This window comes from Dermacentor albipictus, chromosome 7, assembly GCF_038994185.2.
Source record: "Dermacentor albipictus isolate Rhodes 1998 colony chromosome 7, USDA_Dalb.pri_finalv2, whole genome shotgun sequence".
In the NCBI taxonomy this organism is placed as follows: domain Eukaryota; kingdom Metazoa; phylum Arthropoda; class Arachnida; order Ixodida; family Ixodidae; genus Dermacentor; species Dermacentor albipictus.
This window is the reverse complement of record NC_091827.1, coordinates 46,220,630-46,235,411: the sequence shown is the minus strand read 5'-3', so window position 1 is coordinate 46,235,411 and position 14,782 is coordinate 46,220,630. Positions and strand designations below refer to the sequence as shown.

The 14,782-nt window shown below is 48.3% G+C and overlaps 1 protein-coding gene across 5 annotated transcripts in view; it reads right to left on the bottom strand.

Moving 5' to 3' along the window:
- LOC139047968 (putative epidermal cell surface receptor) overlaps window positions 1-14,022 on the bottom strand; it is a 171,497-nt gene extending 157,475 nt beyond the window's left edge. For 4 of the 5 annotated variants that reach the window (XM_070522196.1, XM_070522197.1, XM_070522194.1 and 1 more), the window contains exon 1: window positions 12,716-14,021. In XM_070522196.1, coding sequence (XP_070378297.1) covers window positions 12,716-13,094 — 379 coding nt within the window. In that variant the 5' untranslated portion in view covers window positions 13,095-14,021. Of the gene's footprint in view, window positions 1-12,715 lie in introns of all 5 variants that reach the window. The other variant, XM_070522193.1, reaches the window with a different exon arrangement.
- Between the last annotated feature and the right edge of the window lie 760 nt (window positions 14,023-14,782).

Below are 14,782 nucleotides of genomic sequence, written 5' to 3'. Positions count from 1 at the left end.
AGTCTCGCTTGTATATTTCTTTAAACCAAGCGCTTATCTACTTTCCTTTCAAGAATGCTGTGTCATGCCGATATCGCGCATGCCTTTCGTGGCGTGAAGGTACCACGCGCGCAGCGTTAAAGCCCAGATAATTTTTAATATCTTTTTTTAATATTTGGGGTTTTACGATCCAAAACCACTTTCTGATTATGAGGCACGCCGTAATGGAGGACTCCGGAAATTTTGACCACCTGGGGTTCTTTAACGTGCACCTAAATCTAAGCACACGGGTGTTTTCGCATTTCGCCCCATCAAAATGCGGCCGCCGTGGCCGGGATTCGATCCCGCGACCTCGTGCTCAGCAGCCCAACACCATAGCCACTGAGCAACCACGGTGGGTAAGTCGAGATGTGTGCATAGCGCAAAAGACGAGGACTGAAGGAAGAACACAACAACAGGCGCTGACTTCAACTTATCTTTATTTCCGAAATCGCCAGAGCTACATACATGAGCAAAAGTAATGAAAACAAAAAACTTTTGCATTATGTCACACATGAACCCCTATTGCATCACATCCAGATACTCGATTTCGTTTTTGGTGAGGGCAATAGACGGCTTGCTGCTGCAAAGGTCACCCAGCCGCTCTATCTTGTCAGTCTGTAAGATTCCACCTTTTAGCAGTTCTCGGTGTTTGGAGAGTAGGACTCGGTTTTTAAATTCAGGGTCACAAGAGCAGCCTCTGCAGTGAATGCCAAGATGACCTTGCACGGCGGTGTAAACATAGTGAAAAATGCTCTTTCAATCGCGCGTTTAAACATCTGTCTGTTTGGCCAACGTATTTCTCTCCGCAAGTCGGGGGCATCATGTAAACCACATCGTGGGCCCATGCTCCAAACCGCTTCCTATGGTTAGTAGTGCAAATATTTCGGCAAGTGCTACTGTGCTGTGCGGTTACATTATGCGGTGACAGTGACCGACTGTGATTGTATGTATGTGCTCCTTTCTTTCTTTATCTCTACTTTGCTATCACTTTACCTCCCCCTCCCCTCTTTCCCCAGCGTAGGGTAGCAAACCGGATCTCCTCCTCTGGTTAACCTCCCTGCCTTTCCCCTCTCTCTCTCTCCCTCTCCCTCTCTCTCTCTCGTCGTCTGGCATGAGCATTCACACGCCCACAAAGCTTTAATAATTTTTCCGGGGCAGAAAAAAGAAACAACTTTAACATCTACTTTACTGCCTATGTTCTTCAAGCTGTGCGATATCTTGTGCAAGTAAGGGAGCACTGCGATTGGCTTAATGTCACTGGCAGCGTAGTCAGCTGGTGCTTTGACTCCCAGCTTGATTTTCTTTAATACTTTTTCTGCTACTGAAACTAACAAAACCTCGGGGTACCCAGCATACGTTAGGCGGGAGGCCTGCGCTTGGAGACTGCGCGTTAAAGAGCGATTGAAAGAGCATTTTTTTACAGTGTTTACACCGCCATGCAAGGTCATCTTGGCATTCACTGCAGAGGCTGCCCTTGTGAGCCTGAATTTGAAAACTGCGTCGTATTTTCCAAACACCGAGAACAGCTTACACGTGAAAGCATAGAGGCTTGACAAGATACAGCGGCTGGATGGCCGTTGCATCGGCAAGCCGTCCATTGCCCTCACCAAAAACGCAATCGAGTACCTGGCTGCGATGCAATAGGGGTTCATGTGCGACATAATGCAAAAGTTGTTTTTCATTACTTCTGCTCTTTCATATAGCTCTGGCGATTTCGCAAATAAAGATGAGTTGAGGTCATCGCCTGTGTTGTGTTCTTCCTTCGGTCCTCGTCTTTTGCGCTGTGTACACATGTCGGTACTGAATCGCCAACTCACCCAAGCTTCCACCGTATCAAGTTAAAGAAAGGAAATGCTGGAAAAATAGATGGCGGTTATCGTTGTGCTAGGACAACATAAGCCTCCCAAGAAGCGAACTTTTCTTTGAGCGTAGTTTTTACGTCACCTCACAAACGCTCTCCTCATCGGGCTATAGTAGCCAAACATGGCGATCACGATGACAATAGTGTATTATATTATCAAGCGTACATTGTTTTGCTTTTTGACGGTGGCCACTTTTTTTTTTCATCGGGTTATCACCGTTTTCGGTGTATTACTCGGCGCAAGATGCGTCTGGCATGCAAGAGATGTTCCTGGTTCGCGCAGCTTCCTGACGTGCTAGTACCCCAAGATGGCGGCCACGATGACGTCAAAGCAAACCGTCTATTTACCTTCTAATACCCAAACGCAGTTCTACATGAGGACAAATTAGAACAACCTGCTCCCCTTTATTTCTGACCACGGAGAATACTTTCTGACCATAGAGACCATGGAGTAAAACTTAAGTGGTAATTGGTGTCCCGAATTATCTGCAATTGGGAATACTCGCTCCAGCCTATCAGAACTACCACTACAGGCTGCGCAGTAAGTTTTCTCACGCTTAAATCAGCGCACTGAGGTCCCCATCAAACGTGGCACAGGAAGAAACGGAGCATCTTGAAGTAGCAGGACGTACTATAGGCCCGCCAAAATACATGACGTCACGACAAACGGTGCGGAAACTTCCAGGCGGAGTCGTCACCCTGCAGTTTTTTTTTTTTTTCTTGCGTTTTTGCGTCATTATCTATAGCTTACACAGCCTCGATCCTCTCACGGTAAGAGTGATTTTTCTCTTTTTTCTCTCTCTCCCCTTTCTATATTGCATAAGTTGAAGTTACTATTACAGCTTGGGACTTATTTTTATATTCAGTGTCCCTTTTACGGAAGTATCAGGATGGAACGCTGCAGACCACAGGATAGGCGGGGAATGTTCGAATGAGTGCAACGCGTGGACTTGGCCTTGCGAGCTTCAAAATCACGGCGGGGCCACTTCGAAACGCGGCGGCCTCGCCGAAGTACAGGAATGTGCCAGCTCGGCCTTTCGCAAAGAGGCGTGTTTGCAATGGGGCCCCTGGCGCTTGAAGCGCGATCCCGTGAACGTGACTACGATTGTGATCTCGAGGTTGGGACAGGCGTCGTTACACGTAAGTACATATTTCTTTTCCCCGATTTCTCCTCTTTGGTTCTTGCGCAAGAAAGTCCTTAGGTAACTGAATTCCAGACACCGCATTGGCCTTGCACTTACGCTATGTTAAGGCCCTCGGAAACATGCACCTTGAAAGCGCGAAGATTTTTTTTCCCTCACTGGTAAAGCACCTCATGAAATTAACAGCCAAACCCGAACCACAAATCTGATTGATTGATGGATTGGTTGATTGTCAATGTTCCGAACCAACAGAAGCGTTATTCAAAAGGCCATAGTGGAACGGCCTTAATTTTGATCGCGAGTTGTTTAACATGCATTCAGTGCTCGGTACACGAACGTTTTTGCATTGTGCCTCTATTCGATCTTTTCCACTGCCGCAATTCGAGCCTGCAACCCCGTAATCAGCATGCCATTTTAAATGTATCGCTTATAAGAAATAATGTTAAAGAAGACTACTGACCTACAGATTTCTTGCAGAACGCCTTTCCTTCTTTTAACTTCGTACTTTTGACTACATAAAGTCTATATACTTAAATAAAACTTAAGCTAATGCTGCTCTTATGTCTCTCTTCCAGGGACAAACAGCAGTCGCCGTCACATCGAGGTGTCAACGTCTCCTGTTGGATCATTCCATAATTCAAAATGTGTCACCTGGCCCTGAGCGAACGCTAAGAAACGTAGCACACTGTGCTACGGTATCCCAGTTATACATCTCACTTCCCCCAACGACGAGTCGTCTGCTTCAGCTCGGGACAGACGACTTCCGCGTCGTCTGCACGGATTTAAAGACAGACAGACGGGTATAACCGGCCACAAGCACCGTCTTTGTACACTAGTGCAGGTTTTTCCCCGTTGCCAAAAGAAGCCATGGGCGGTTTGACAGTGCACGACGGTTTCTCCTTCCTGCTTCCTTCAGGTGATCGCTGCAGTGCAATTCAAATATTTAAACAGCTGACTGCAAAGACGCCATCGATATGAGTATACATAGTATGCACGTACGTCATTCAACGATATTCCGCGACTTCCGGTTTACAGCAGCGCCATCTTGGGGAAGCTATAGGCCTATGCGCACGCCTGTTGATAAATAGTACCCCAAGATGGCGGAAGCGGACGACAGCAGCGGATGTGACGTCACGTGCATACAATGTATAAGCGCCAGCTTATACTGATATAGCCACAGCCAGAGAGGAGAACTTAAGCTAGAGATGAGCCAGAGAGGAGAACTTGAGAGCGTAGGAATCGTTTTGTTCGGTATCCCTCATCACCCACTTTGATAAGCTTCGTCGCATTTAAATGAATGAAGATTAAGTATACCAACTGTAGAAATCAGATTTCTTCATTCAGGCTATAGTTGCTTCTACAAAAATGTTGAAAATCGCAAAATAAAAAGAAAAACAAACAGACTTAAGCATCAAGTTTACAACTGCTCAACCAAACAAGAACAATGACACCACAATCATGTAAACTGCAGCCATCGAGGCATGCGAAGACTTTCAGATGAAGCATACCACCACCAATTTCTTACATCCATAATACGGACGCAAAACGCCTCTCTAGCCCTAGCATTTAGCTCGTTCTATATCATCCTGTGCATCACTGTACTATCCGCTCATATTCGCGACCCAACAGAACAGGACATTAGCTATCTCAAGCGAACAGAGCTTACACAGACCAACATTGCTTAAGACATGCATCCGACCTTGCAACATATCGTATACAGCAAGTTGGGTGCGCTCCACTAATCGCCTACGCTTCTTGCAGCAATCGAGCTTAAGCGGTCATTTGAAGTTGAACGAATTCAGCGCCAGATTTCCCCCTAGCGGGGTTAGTATGAAAGTGTGTAACGTGAAGTGACTTGCTCTTGCGGAGGCAGATTCCCTCAAATCGTTGAGTTTGCTATCTTGGCTGCCTCTGATTCTCTCACCGGTCTTTGGTGGACCCTTTCCGAGCATGACGGCATTGGACAGCACGGCGGAATCAATGTCCTCGCTTACTCGCTAGTTAATATTACCCGAAATATATTTCAGCCCACTGGTTTTGTTTTGTACATGTACTTCAATCTAAGCACCATCGATGCGCGACACTTGAGAGAATGTAGTACCACAGTTTTCTACAACATTTACTAGAGGGAACATGTGTTGCAGTCGTTCAGCAATGCATGGTAATGTTGACTAGAGTGCGTGTACTTGTCTAATATTCGCACTTGTGACGTCAGACACCCGTGCGGCCGTTACCTATTGTTTGTCTACTTTTTTTTCTAAATTTGTAAGAAATGGTATTTCTAAACACATAAAGGTTTATTGTAGGTCGCTGCGCACATTCATATTCACTGCGAATCGTTGCATTTATGACGCAATATTTTGTCGAAGTTTATCTTTTTGCAAAATCCCACATCCATTCGAAGCCAATAGGCCGGAGCTTAGGCAAATCCATGTAATATAAACATCATTCTCACGCTATCCGAACCGTCATGTTCACAGATCCCGTAGACAGTAATTTTAGATTGAAACTGTATTTAAAGGTGCATTAAAGATAAGCAATAAATCAGTTTACATCGAACAAAGTATTTTCGAAGAACACAAGTTTCGCGTCAATGGGTTGAAATATATGACGGAAAAGGAAGACCGAAGTTTCATTTTTTTCTAATTTCGCGCCGTATCCCCAGCGCAGGTACGTCAGCGTGACGTCATGGACGCCAAAGTAATATGTAAATATTATTTCACGTGCGAGCCGTCGTGGCTCAGTGAATGTTCCTCAAACTTTCTCTAAGTTAAGTCTTTGGCTTTTTCAGTATACAATGCAGTTCATTTTTACCGACAAAAAAAGCAAATTGTCTAGGCCAGAGCAGACGGCGCCGCCATCTTCTGTCTTTCGTGTTTGCCTTTTTTACTAGCGTATCAACGCCGCTGTGGCGGTTTTTCTTGCTTTTTTTTTTCGCTTTACAGAAGGAAGTTTATTAGCACAGCTCGAACAATCTCTCTCTCTCTCTCTCTCTCTCTCTCTCTCTCTCTCTCTCTCTCTTTAGCGCTCGTGAGACGTTAAGACCCAGAACCGCAGATTGGTTTATCAGGGACGTTGTGGCGGTGATGCTCCGAATGAAGTTTGACCACTCCTGGTCTTCTAACGTGCCCCCAAAGGCGCAGCAGATGCACCTCGCGCCAGGGTTACCTCTAGTTAGTACTTTCTGTGTAGACAACTCTATCCGTTCAATCTTGCCACACACCGCATAGACTACTACAGCAAGCATAACGCAGGCGTACCCCACTAATCGTCCAATTGTTGCAACCGAAGCACCGCCGATCCATCACGCGAGAGTGAATATAATACATACGTCCAGAACGCCGTGCATGTATCTCGACATATACGGTTGCCGTCGGCCGCTACCTTACCGGTATGTCTCGCGGCATTAAAAAAAAAAGTTCTAACAAACAAAAGAGAAAGAAAGAAAGAAAGAAAGGAAGGAAGGAAGAGAAAATGAAAGAGAAAAAGAAAGAGAAAAAGAGAAGCCGTCTTCGCGATGTTATGGAGAGTTTGATATGCGCAATCCGGGCAAACCGGAACCTACAGCGTGAGTGTCCTTCAGTTCGACGTCTTTCGGTGAAAACCCTCGTTACGCTGGCTCGGCCGCAAGACAAATCGCTTCGGCAAACCACCGCACGTATGTCTACGTTCTTATGAGCAATCACGAAAGAAAGCGACCTGTGAGATGAAGCGCGCTTGCAGACTGTTTTCGAAAAGAGAGCAGCTACGAATACCTACGCAGTCCTCCACCACAACCTATCTGAACGCATGGCAACAGAAATCGTTTTTCTCGTCAACTAATGCTCCGATTTCGATGAGACTCGCTGCTTTAGAGAAAGTTATGATATAGCAACCACAAAAGAGCTGGTTTTCAATTGATGCACTGTATGTTTCCTTTTTAGAAATACCTTTGAATATTGCGAAAATTCAAGAAGCACGAATATCAAGTTTACAATAAAGAATGATTCGTGCCCACTGGAAGGAATCCCTTTACCGCGGCTACAACCTTTTTCTGCACACGTACCTAAGGGCTGACAGGTTAAACTATGGTGTTCATATCGAAATGTAGCAGATTACGTATATGGAATACGCGCTAGGTCACGTTCGGTAAGGCTACAGAACAGGTATCGGAAAGACCGCAAGAGCGAAGTGCAGGTTTCCGGTCAGGAGAGCTTGTTAGCTAGTGTACCGCCACCACTGTGACGAGTAATGACGTCACCTGCACGCTAATTCAAAAGCAGAATTATCATCTTACTCCAAAGAAATGTAAATGTGGTTTCGTATTTCTTTGGGCGAAGCCAACCAGTGCTTTCCGCGAAATGACTTGCATGACGAGCGAGATTTCTTTCTTTTGTGTGTGTATGCTTTATAGCTCTCATTCACCGAATCTGTCATGGAAATTGTGGAACGTGCACTTCTTATATTGATTCATCTCTAAGCAGTGCTGCCGGTGCCTGTTTTATTGCATTTTGCCTTTGTTCTTTAATATTTAAAACATTTCAGAACCCTTACTCGCGATATCAACACTGGAAGTTTGCTGTACAGAAGTCGCGCCCGACACAAAATTACCTTCGTTATAACCGATATTCATTATAAGCACATACTTCGTTCCACTCTAATATCGCCGAGGAATGTTTTTAGATTTATTTCGTTATACCCAATAACTTTTATAATCGTGTTAGATATATTGAGGTTTAACTGTATAGTTCTTTTGTCGCGTGTAGTGTGCCACGAATTGTTGAGTCGATTCTTCACGCCCAGAAGTGTCATTGGGCAGCCGGAAACGGAGTGCTTCAAGCTTCCTCCATCCGGCCTCCCAATATAACCCACCTTACCCAGCTCGGAACGGTCACCTAACCAGCCTATAGTTGGCGTCGTCGTTACACACCCTCACGAAGGCGCTTTGCTTCGCGTAGCTCGCTTATCCGGCTGGCTACGCGGTTTCCATGTAGGAATTCCGCGTCCTAGTCGTCGTCTCAAGGCTGTACACACGCCCAACGCTTCGACAAGCCCAAGACGTGTATACGACAACACGCGGAAGTGCGAACACGCCCGCTACAAAAGAACAATCGTCTGCACCATGCGACGTGGCACGTGAGTCGTACGCACACAGGGAATGACAGTAAGGTGTTGGCTCGGGCTATTGTTGGTTACGTTCCATAGTTGAAAAAGAGCGCAGAAGACGCGGACGACTGAGCAGACGGGTGCGTCGTCTGCTCACTCGTCCGTGGGTGTCGTCTACCGAGACACTGATGATTGTGTCGTCTGCTAACTAGTCGGTGCTTTCATGGCTTTGTTTTCTCTTTCAGGCATTCAACCTAACCTGCTATAACCCAAGTGGTGTGTGCGTGTCTGCGGCCATGCATGTGTGTTTGTGTTGTGTATGTGCGTGTCTTGCACCTGCGCTCATTACTTGAAAACAGCGAAGGTGACACCGACAAGCGAGCAGACAATGCAAAAGTCGGTAGGCACCGACTTTTGTGTCGTCTATACTCTACACACTCGTCTGCTCAGAAGTTGTGTCGTCTCCTCACTGGTAGGTGTTTCCTGCTCTTTTTTTTTTTTCTCGAGCACTGCAGCTAATCAACCGTAGCCTAAGTCAACGTCTGACTGCCAGTGCTTGTGTGCTGACGACTCGCGTGGGAGCGTGCACATTTTGCACGCAATTGAAATTGACAATTTCCGTACTTGGAAACAGCGCAGAATACACAGACGAGTAAGCAGGAGAGTGTCGCCTGCTCTGTTCCGGCAGTGTCGTCTGCCCAGAAAACAGCGGCGATTGTGCCGTCTGCTTACTACAGTCGGCGTCTCTTGCGCTGTTTTCACGTGTGGAACACGGGCACGCAGGCACAGACACATGCACACGGTCGCAGAAACACACACACACAAGCACACGGAGAGATGGCACGCAACACACCGATAAGGAAGGGTCGATTGCGTTAACCGTGCGGCTCGCCCGACGCTCGTGCCGACTCGGACCTTTGACAGCTCGCAATTATCCCATCCTAGAGAAACAAGAGGGCGAACTGTAGCTGGTCCGCTATCCGCCAGAATGTCGCGCACCTCGTCAGTTAGACGTGTCTGCGCAGCGCTTCGTTGACTTTTGGAGGGTTGCGTCCGTGTGTGGACGCGACACCTTCATGAGTATGTGCGACCGCTAACGCAAGGCTCCATATATACAACTGCGTTGCCCACGGCTGCCAAGCTTAACCTAACCGGCGGACGGAATTAGACGAACGAGTTGGCGCTGAAAGGGGTTCTGCTTCGCCGGGGATATATTGCAGGACCCGTTGGGGTCAGCCATTCTAACTATAACTTCTGGACTCCGTCCGAACACGACTTTGCAATCCGTTGGCGAACCTCGCTTTTAGTAACCGCTTGCTCCGGGACTATACCTCGTTTTAGCAAAAAAACAAAACGAAAGGTGGAGGGGGAGGACAGAAAAAGGAAGAAAAAATGTATGGCTGCAGTGCCTTTCTTTCTTCCTTTCTTTTTGTCACAAGGCCAGAACTGCTGGCCGTGGGGACGGCGCCAGACTTTCCATATTTGAGAGGAATGCTGTTCGTTTGACTTCTGCTTCTAGTTGTTAGTCAAAAGGAATGGCATCTGAAGTATAGTTTCGATTTCACGAAATGAGCACGGCGTTCACGCCCTGTCATCCCCACCGCGGTGATACTCAGCTTGTTGGGATAACGGTGGCAGCCCAAGATATGAAGTGGGATAGGGGTAGGGGTAGAGAGAGAATCCCGTTACAAATACTACGTCTGCCACTCGCCGTTCCTGCTAAAGATTTTGGAATTCCAATCAGCCCTCGAGGAAGTCAATTGTAATACGATACGGGTCTAAGGTATGGGAAGCACGTACTACTAGCTTTTATACATTACTTACGTTGTTTGGACGCGGGCGACGATTTTATCTAAACGCACACGAAAATCGCGCACCAAAAACGCCCACCTGAGTGCATACCTTCACAAGCCCAAAATAAGACGTAGCGCATTTCGGTAGCTAACACCACCCTGATTTCTATAGTCGCAGCAAAAGAACTATGTTGTGAACCAGCTATGAAAAGCTAAAAAAACTGAATCATGTTACCATGCATGCCAGCATGCAAATGCAGCGGATCGCATATGTTCTTGAGACATTATAAGTGCATATACAAGCAACAAAAGCACTTTTAAAAATATAAGTGCTTAAAAATTGTAAGTCACATCGCGCTCGATAGCCTCTGATACTAATGTACGTCGATAATATCACGGTAAATAGACAAGAAATAGAAGAAAATAACAGTGCCCCGATAAATATTGTTAGGATGCGTGGATTTTGCGCTTCAAAAGATCACGCCGTGACACTGACAATGCCTTCCATGGGTTATGCTTTATAGACTGAATTTCTAGCGACTGGATCTTCTTTTTCTATTTCTCTTATCCTGAAAGGGGGCTGTGGTTGATCGCAGGTGACGATGACAGCTGCCATTACCACCCACTGATGACTCATTCGCTGCTGAAGTTATTGTCAATTTTGTATCCCGGAATTTAAGTGGCAACACAAGTTACTTGCGGAACAGTCCGCATAGTTTCAGCGCTCCCCGAAGTAAGCCTGCCGGGCGCAAGTTGAAAACCGAGCTTAACTGCGAACAGGCTGAGTAGGTTTATGCATCTTTGAAAATGCCTGTACGTGTACATATAGCTTGGGCAAAGGGAAAACCGATTTCGTAACTGCGCCATGGAATAATAGACTTAGCCTATCTTGTTTACTAAACCAATATCGCGCCATACGCCTGCGCCAAGATAATCGTCTTTGACGAAACCTCGATTCGTGAGGGGCAAGGTATGCACATCCCAACATGAAACGCGCGCATCGCACAAAAAACTAACGACGACAAGGCGTGCATCATCCGAGATCCCCGACAAGGGTGAAGCTGTGCACCGAGCACCTATATCAATGTCACGCGATCTGTTGCAAGTATGCGCATACTCGTCAAGAAAATGATGCGTGACGTCGACTTTACGTCAGCAATTTCATAGACACATCACTGCGCCGTGCTTCCGTACAGATTAATTTTTACGTGACCTCACGGACAGAGCTTCTCGCCTTGCTAGCGCCCGAGAATGGCGGCCACGATGGCGTCAGTGCATACCCTCTATAACATAGGTGTTCCCCCCGCACACTGCTACTGATGCCACTGGCGTTGTCATAATGCAACGAGCGTCGGTATACGATGCCATTCGAAACCACAACCAAGCGTCAATTTGCACACTACGCGTTTCGGTTTACTGGATAACGGTCCATGCAGTTACCACGTCATTCTCCCAGTACATATTTTCCGTTGTCAAATCTTAACGCTTTCGTTCGCAGGATCAAAAATAACGCACCGGGGCAGCGTGCCCCACTCAGGTTTGCACGAGCAGATTAACCGTGCTGAATAAATCTTGCCCACGGACATCAAGCATGGGGATGAGACATTAAAAACGTGGAATGTGGCGTGCTGTCGGTTTTGCTTATGGCGACATAACAGCAATGCCTCGCCTACATAAGCATTGAGATATCGAAATACCGGGTACGCGTGTGGACTACGGCAGGAAGGATCAGATGAAGAGATATAGATCGCCACCTTTCGAGTGCTGCGTCTATTGACCCTTTTTTGTCCACGCTGTGGCAGCAGTCCATTCATATGACCCCAGGAAACTTCCGGTCATGCATTTCTGACAGTCAAGTTAGCCAAGAAAACGGAAGTACTTCGCGCATAGTTTACTGTAGGCACATATTCTTGATGTATTCAGATGTAAAGAAAGTGCGGCATGAGTCGACCTCATGTATGGGATTTGTATGGGATTTTTTTTTGCCGCACTGAACAATAAAATTCACTTGTAGAACATGCCAACTTCACGGCAAAACTGATGCAAGCTGGGGGGTTGTGTAAATATACAGGCTACTGTAACTTGCGTTGTTCCAGTGGGCTTAACCGAAAGTCTTCTGGGAAGTTTGTCTGCAAGCATGAAAAGGGCCTCTACATGAAACACGTAATATTGGTCCGGCGTGAGTCGCACTGACGTCACATACACCGGTAAATTGTTACTCGTGCATATATCACGCATGCGCCCTTAACGTCTGAACGTGCACCATAAAGCCTGCTGCTGGCGTCTGTGTACACGCGAGAACCTGTAAAGTCTGCACGTTGCCATGTACGCATAAATAAAACGTTTGCGTTACCTCCTGACCCGATAGTATAATATCAAGCCACAATATGTTCTGCAGGACCTGCACTAAATCTGATAAACTGAGAATCATACTCGATTATAGTCACAGACATCAAGTCGGATGCTCCTACATATATACAGCCCCCGTCATTCCTGTCTAGATAGCGATAAAACGCTGTGCTGCTGAACGAATATTCGATGGCAGACTTGCTGTTTCGAAGGTATGTGCTAGAGCTTAGGGAACAGGCCAAGCGAATCTCGAAACCGCACATTCTAGGGCACCGTATCTTGAATATAGACTATGCTTAGAGATTGGCACTTCCTTTTATTTGCAGCACAAAGTTACACAGCGTTGCAGGCAGCCATGACGGAGGCTGTACGCAGGCGCATAAGAGCAACTGTTGGTTGCGACGAGAGCCAAGTAGGGTTAAACGATGAAATGAAAAGATTACAACGCTGCTCACTTCACTTACCTTTGCAAGTGAAGGAGACGGGGTCGCAGGACAGGCCGAAATCCTTGGCGCATGGTTCGTCCACCGAACAGGCTTCCCCGGTCTGTCGGGCACACACTAGACCGCACGGAGGACAGCGACTGGGAGTCTTGGCCGTCCTTCCGGCCGGACACTTGGCCACGTCCGCTCCGCAAGCACAGGCCACGGGTAGACCGGTGGCACCGCGGACGAGGGCCGCGTCAGCCGCGTCACTGCCGTTGGAATCCAGAGTCGTCGAATCCAGGGCGGGCCAGGCGTCCGTGGACGCGAGGGACAACACCACCAGCGCCGAAGCTATCGAGAACCAGCGAGACCGCGGTTGTCCCACGGACGCGAGCTTGAATCCCGCTGTGGACCCCATGACCGATGAGGCCTAAGGGGGGGGGGTGACGGGGGGGCGTGCAAGCAGGGGTTCACGTCGCTATCACAGAATAGGTATATAGGTACGATAACGAAATAAACAAACAAAGGGTGGAGCGAGGTTTTCACGACCAGCCCGCAGCAACTGGAGAAGCGCGGACGGAATCACGAGGCAACCAGAGTTCCGAAAATCCTACGGTTCTACTGCCCCCCACACGGCGATGCAAGCAGCGACGGTGGTTTCGCGAAGTGTAGGCTGGAGATCGAAGTCACACGTCACACCGACACCACACACGCGCGCACACACACCCACCTCTAAATTCGAAGGAACACGAAAACAGATCACGTGCGTACGCGTAACGTGTCTCAACCTTGTTCACTCACTGACGCTGTGGAAGACGCGTCGCACACTCGGAAGCGGCTCAGAAACGGTCATCGACAAAAAGAAAGAATAAAAGAAAGCGCCGTCTTGCGGTTCGGAGCAGACGACGTTTTGAGGGGACGGGTGACAGAAGTGATCCACAACGCTTCGCGCCCGTGCGCCTCTTCAAGCGATGGCGACCTTCCGGTAGGACGGGGGACAACTCCAGGAGCCTCTACAACTGGTCAGTGACCAGTCGCGCGGTCCGCCTGACACCACCTCGTCGGCACGAGGGGCATGCGGTTTTTTTTTGGCGGGGCGCAAGCGTCAAACAAAGCAGCCACGCCGTTGGTCGTCGCTCGGGTTTGCAGCTGTATATGGCTTCGCCGGGTTGCAGACGACCAGCCAAATGCCTCCAACGCCGCCGCGGCTTCCAGAACCGCTCGTCGCAACACAGACAGGGCCGGTCGTCGTCGGTTGCTGCCGCTGCGGCCTCTCTCTCCGGGCGTCTCACCCGCTAGCCGGTTCCTGACTAGTTCTCCAGAAAGATTCCTCCGGGCGCCTTCGCGTCCATGCCGGGGGGGAGGGAGGGGGGGGGGGGAAGGTCGGCTGCAAGGGGGTGGGCGGTAGCGAGCAGGGCAAGCCAGAAGCCGGCCGACAGGACGGTGTGTGTGCGGGGAGAGGGTGGTAGGAAGACCGGTTTCACCCTCGCACACCCGTTCGCAGCTTTCTTTTCGCATCTTTCTTGCTTTCTTTTTAAGACCTCCATTTGTTTCTTTCTGGGCGTCTTCCCTCCTCCTTCTCCTCCTCCATCGGAGCTGCTGCACGTCGTCGTCCTGAGCCTGAGTCGACTTTTATTGGCTTTTATTTGTTTCTTTCGGTGCTCTCAACAGCATTGCGACGTCGTCGCGCCGGCCGCCAGCTACTTCGCTTCTGTGGGAAGCGTCGCGCGGCGCCGTATTTCTGTTTCTGCAAACATTTTTTCCTTTCCTTCTCACTGCTTTGACACGCAAGGGATAGGGGGAGGTTCTGTTGTTCTTTCGCAAAGCTTTGATCTGAATTCTAAACTCCACCCCCTCGTCCCATTCCCTGTCCCCTTCTTCTTCGTCGTTCGTTCGTCGTGCGTCTTTAGCCGGGACCGGCCGCTGGCTGCTCCAAATTCCTTCGACAGCATTGACGGGATGGGAACCGAAAACAAACAAACAAAACACACAAAAGAAACTGTGGCGCGGTTTTGGATACTTGCGGACGATTTGCTTTCGGCAGAGAAGGTTCGATGAAGAAAACGAGATGCCGGACCCCTTTGGGGGCATCGTCAGAAACGGCTT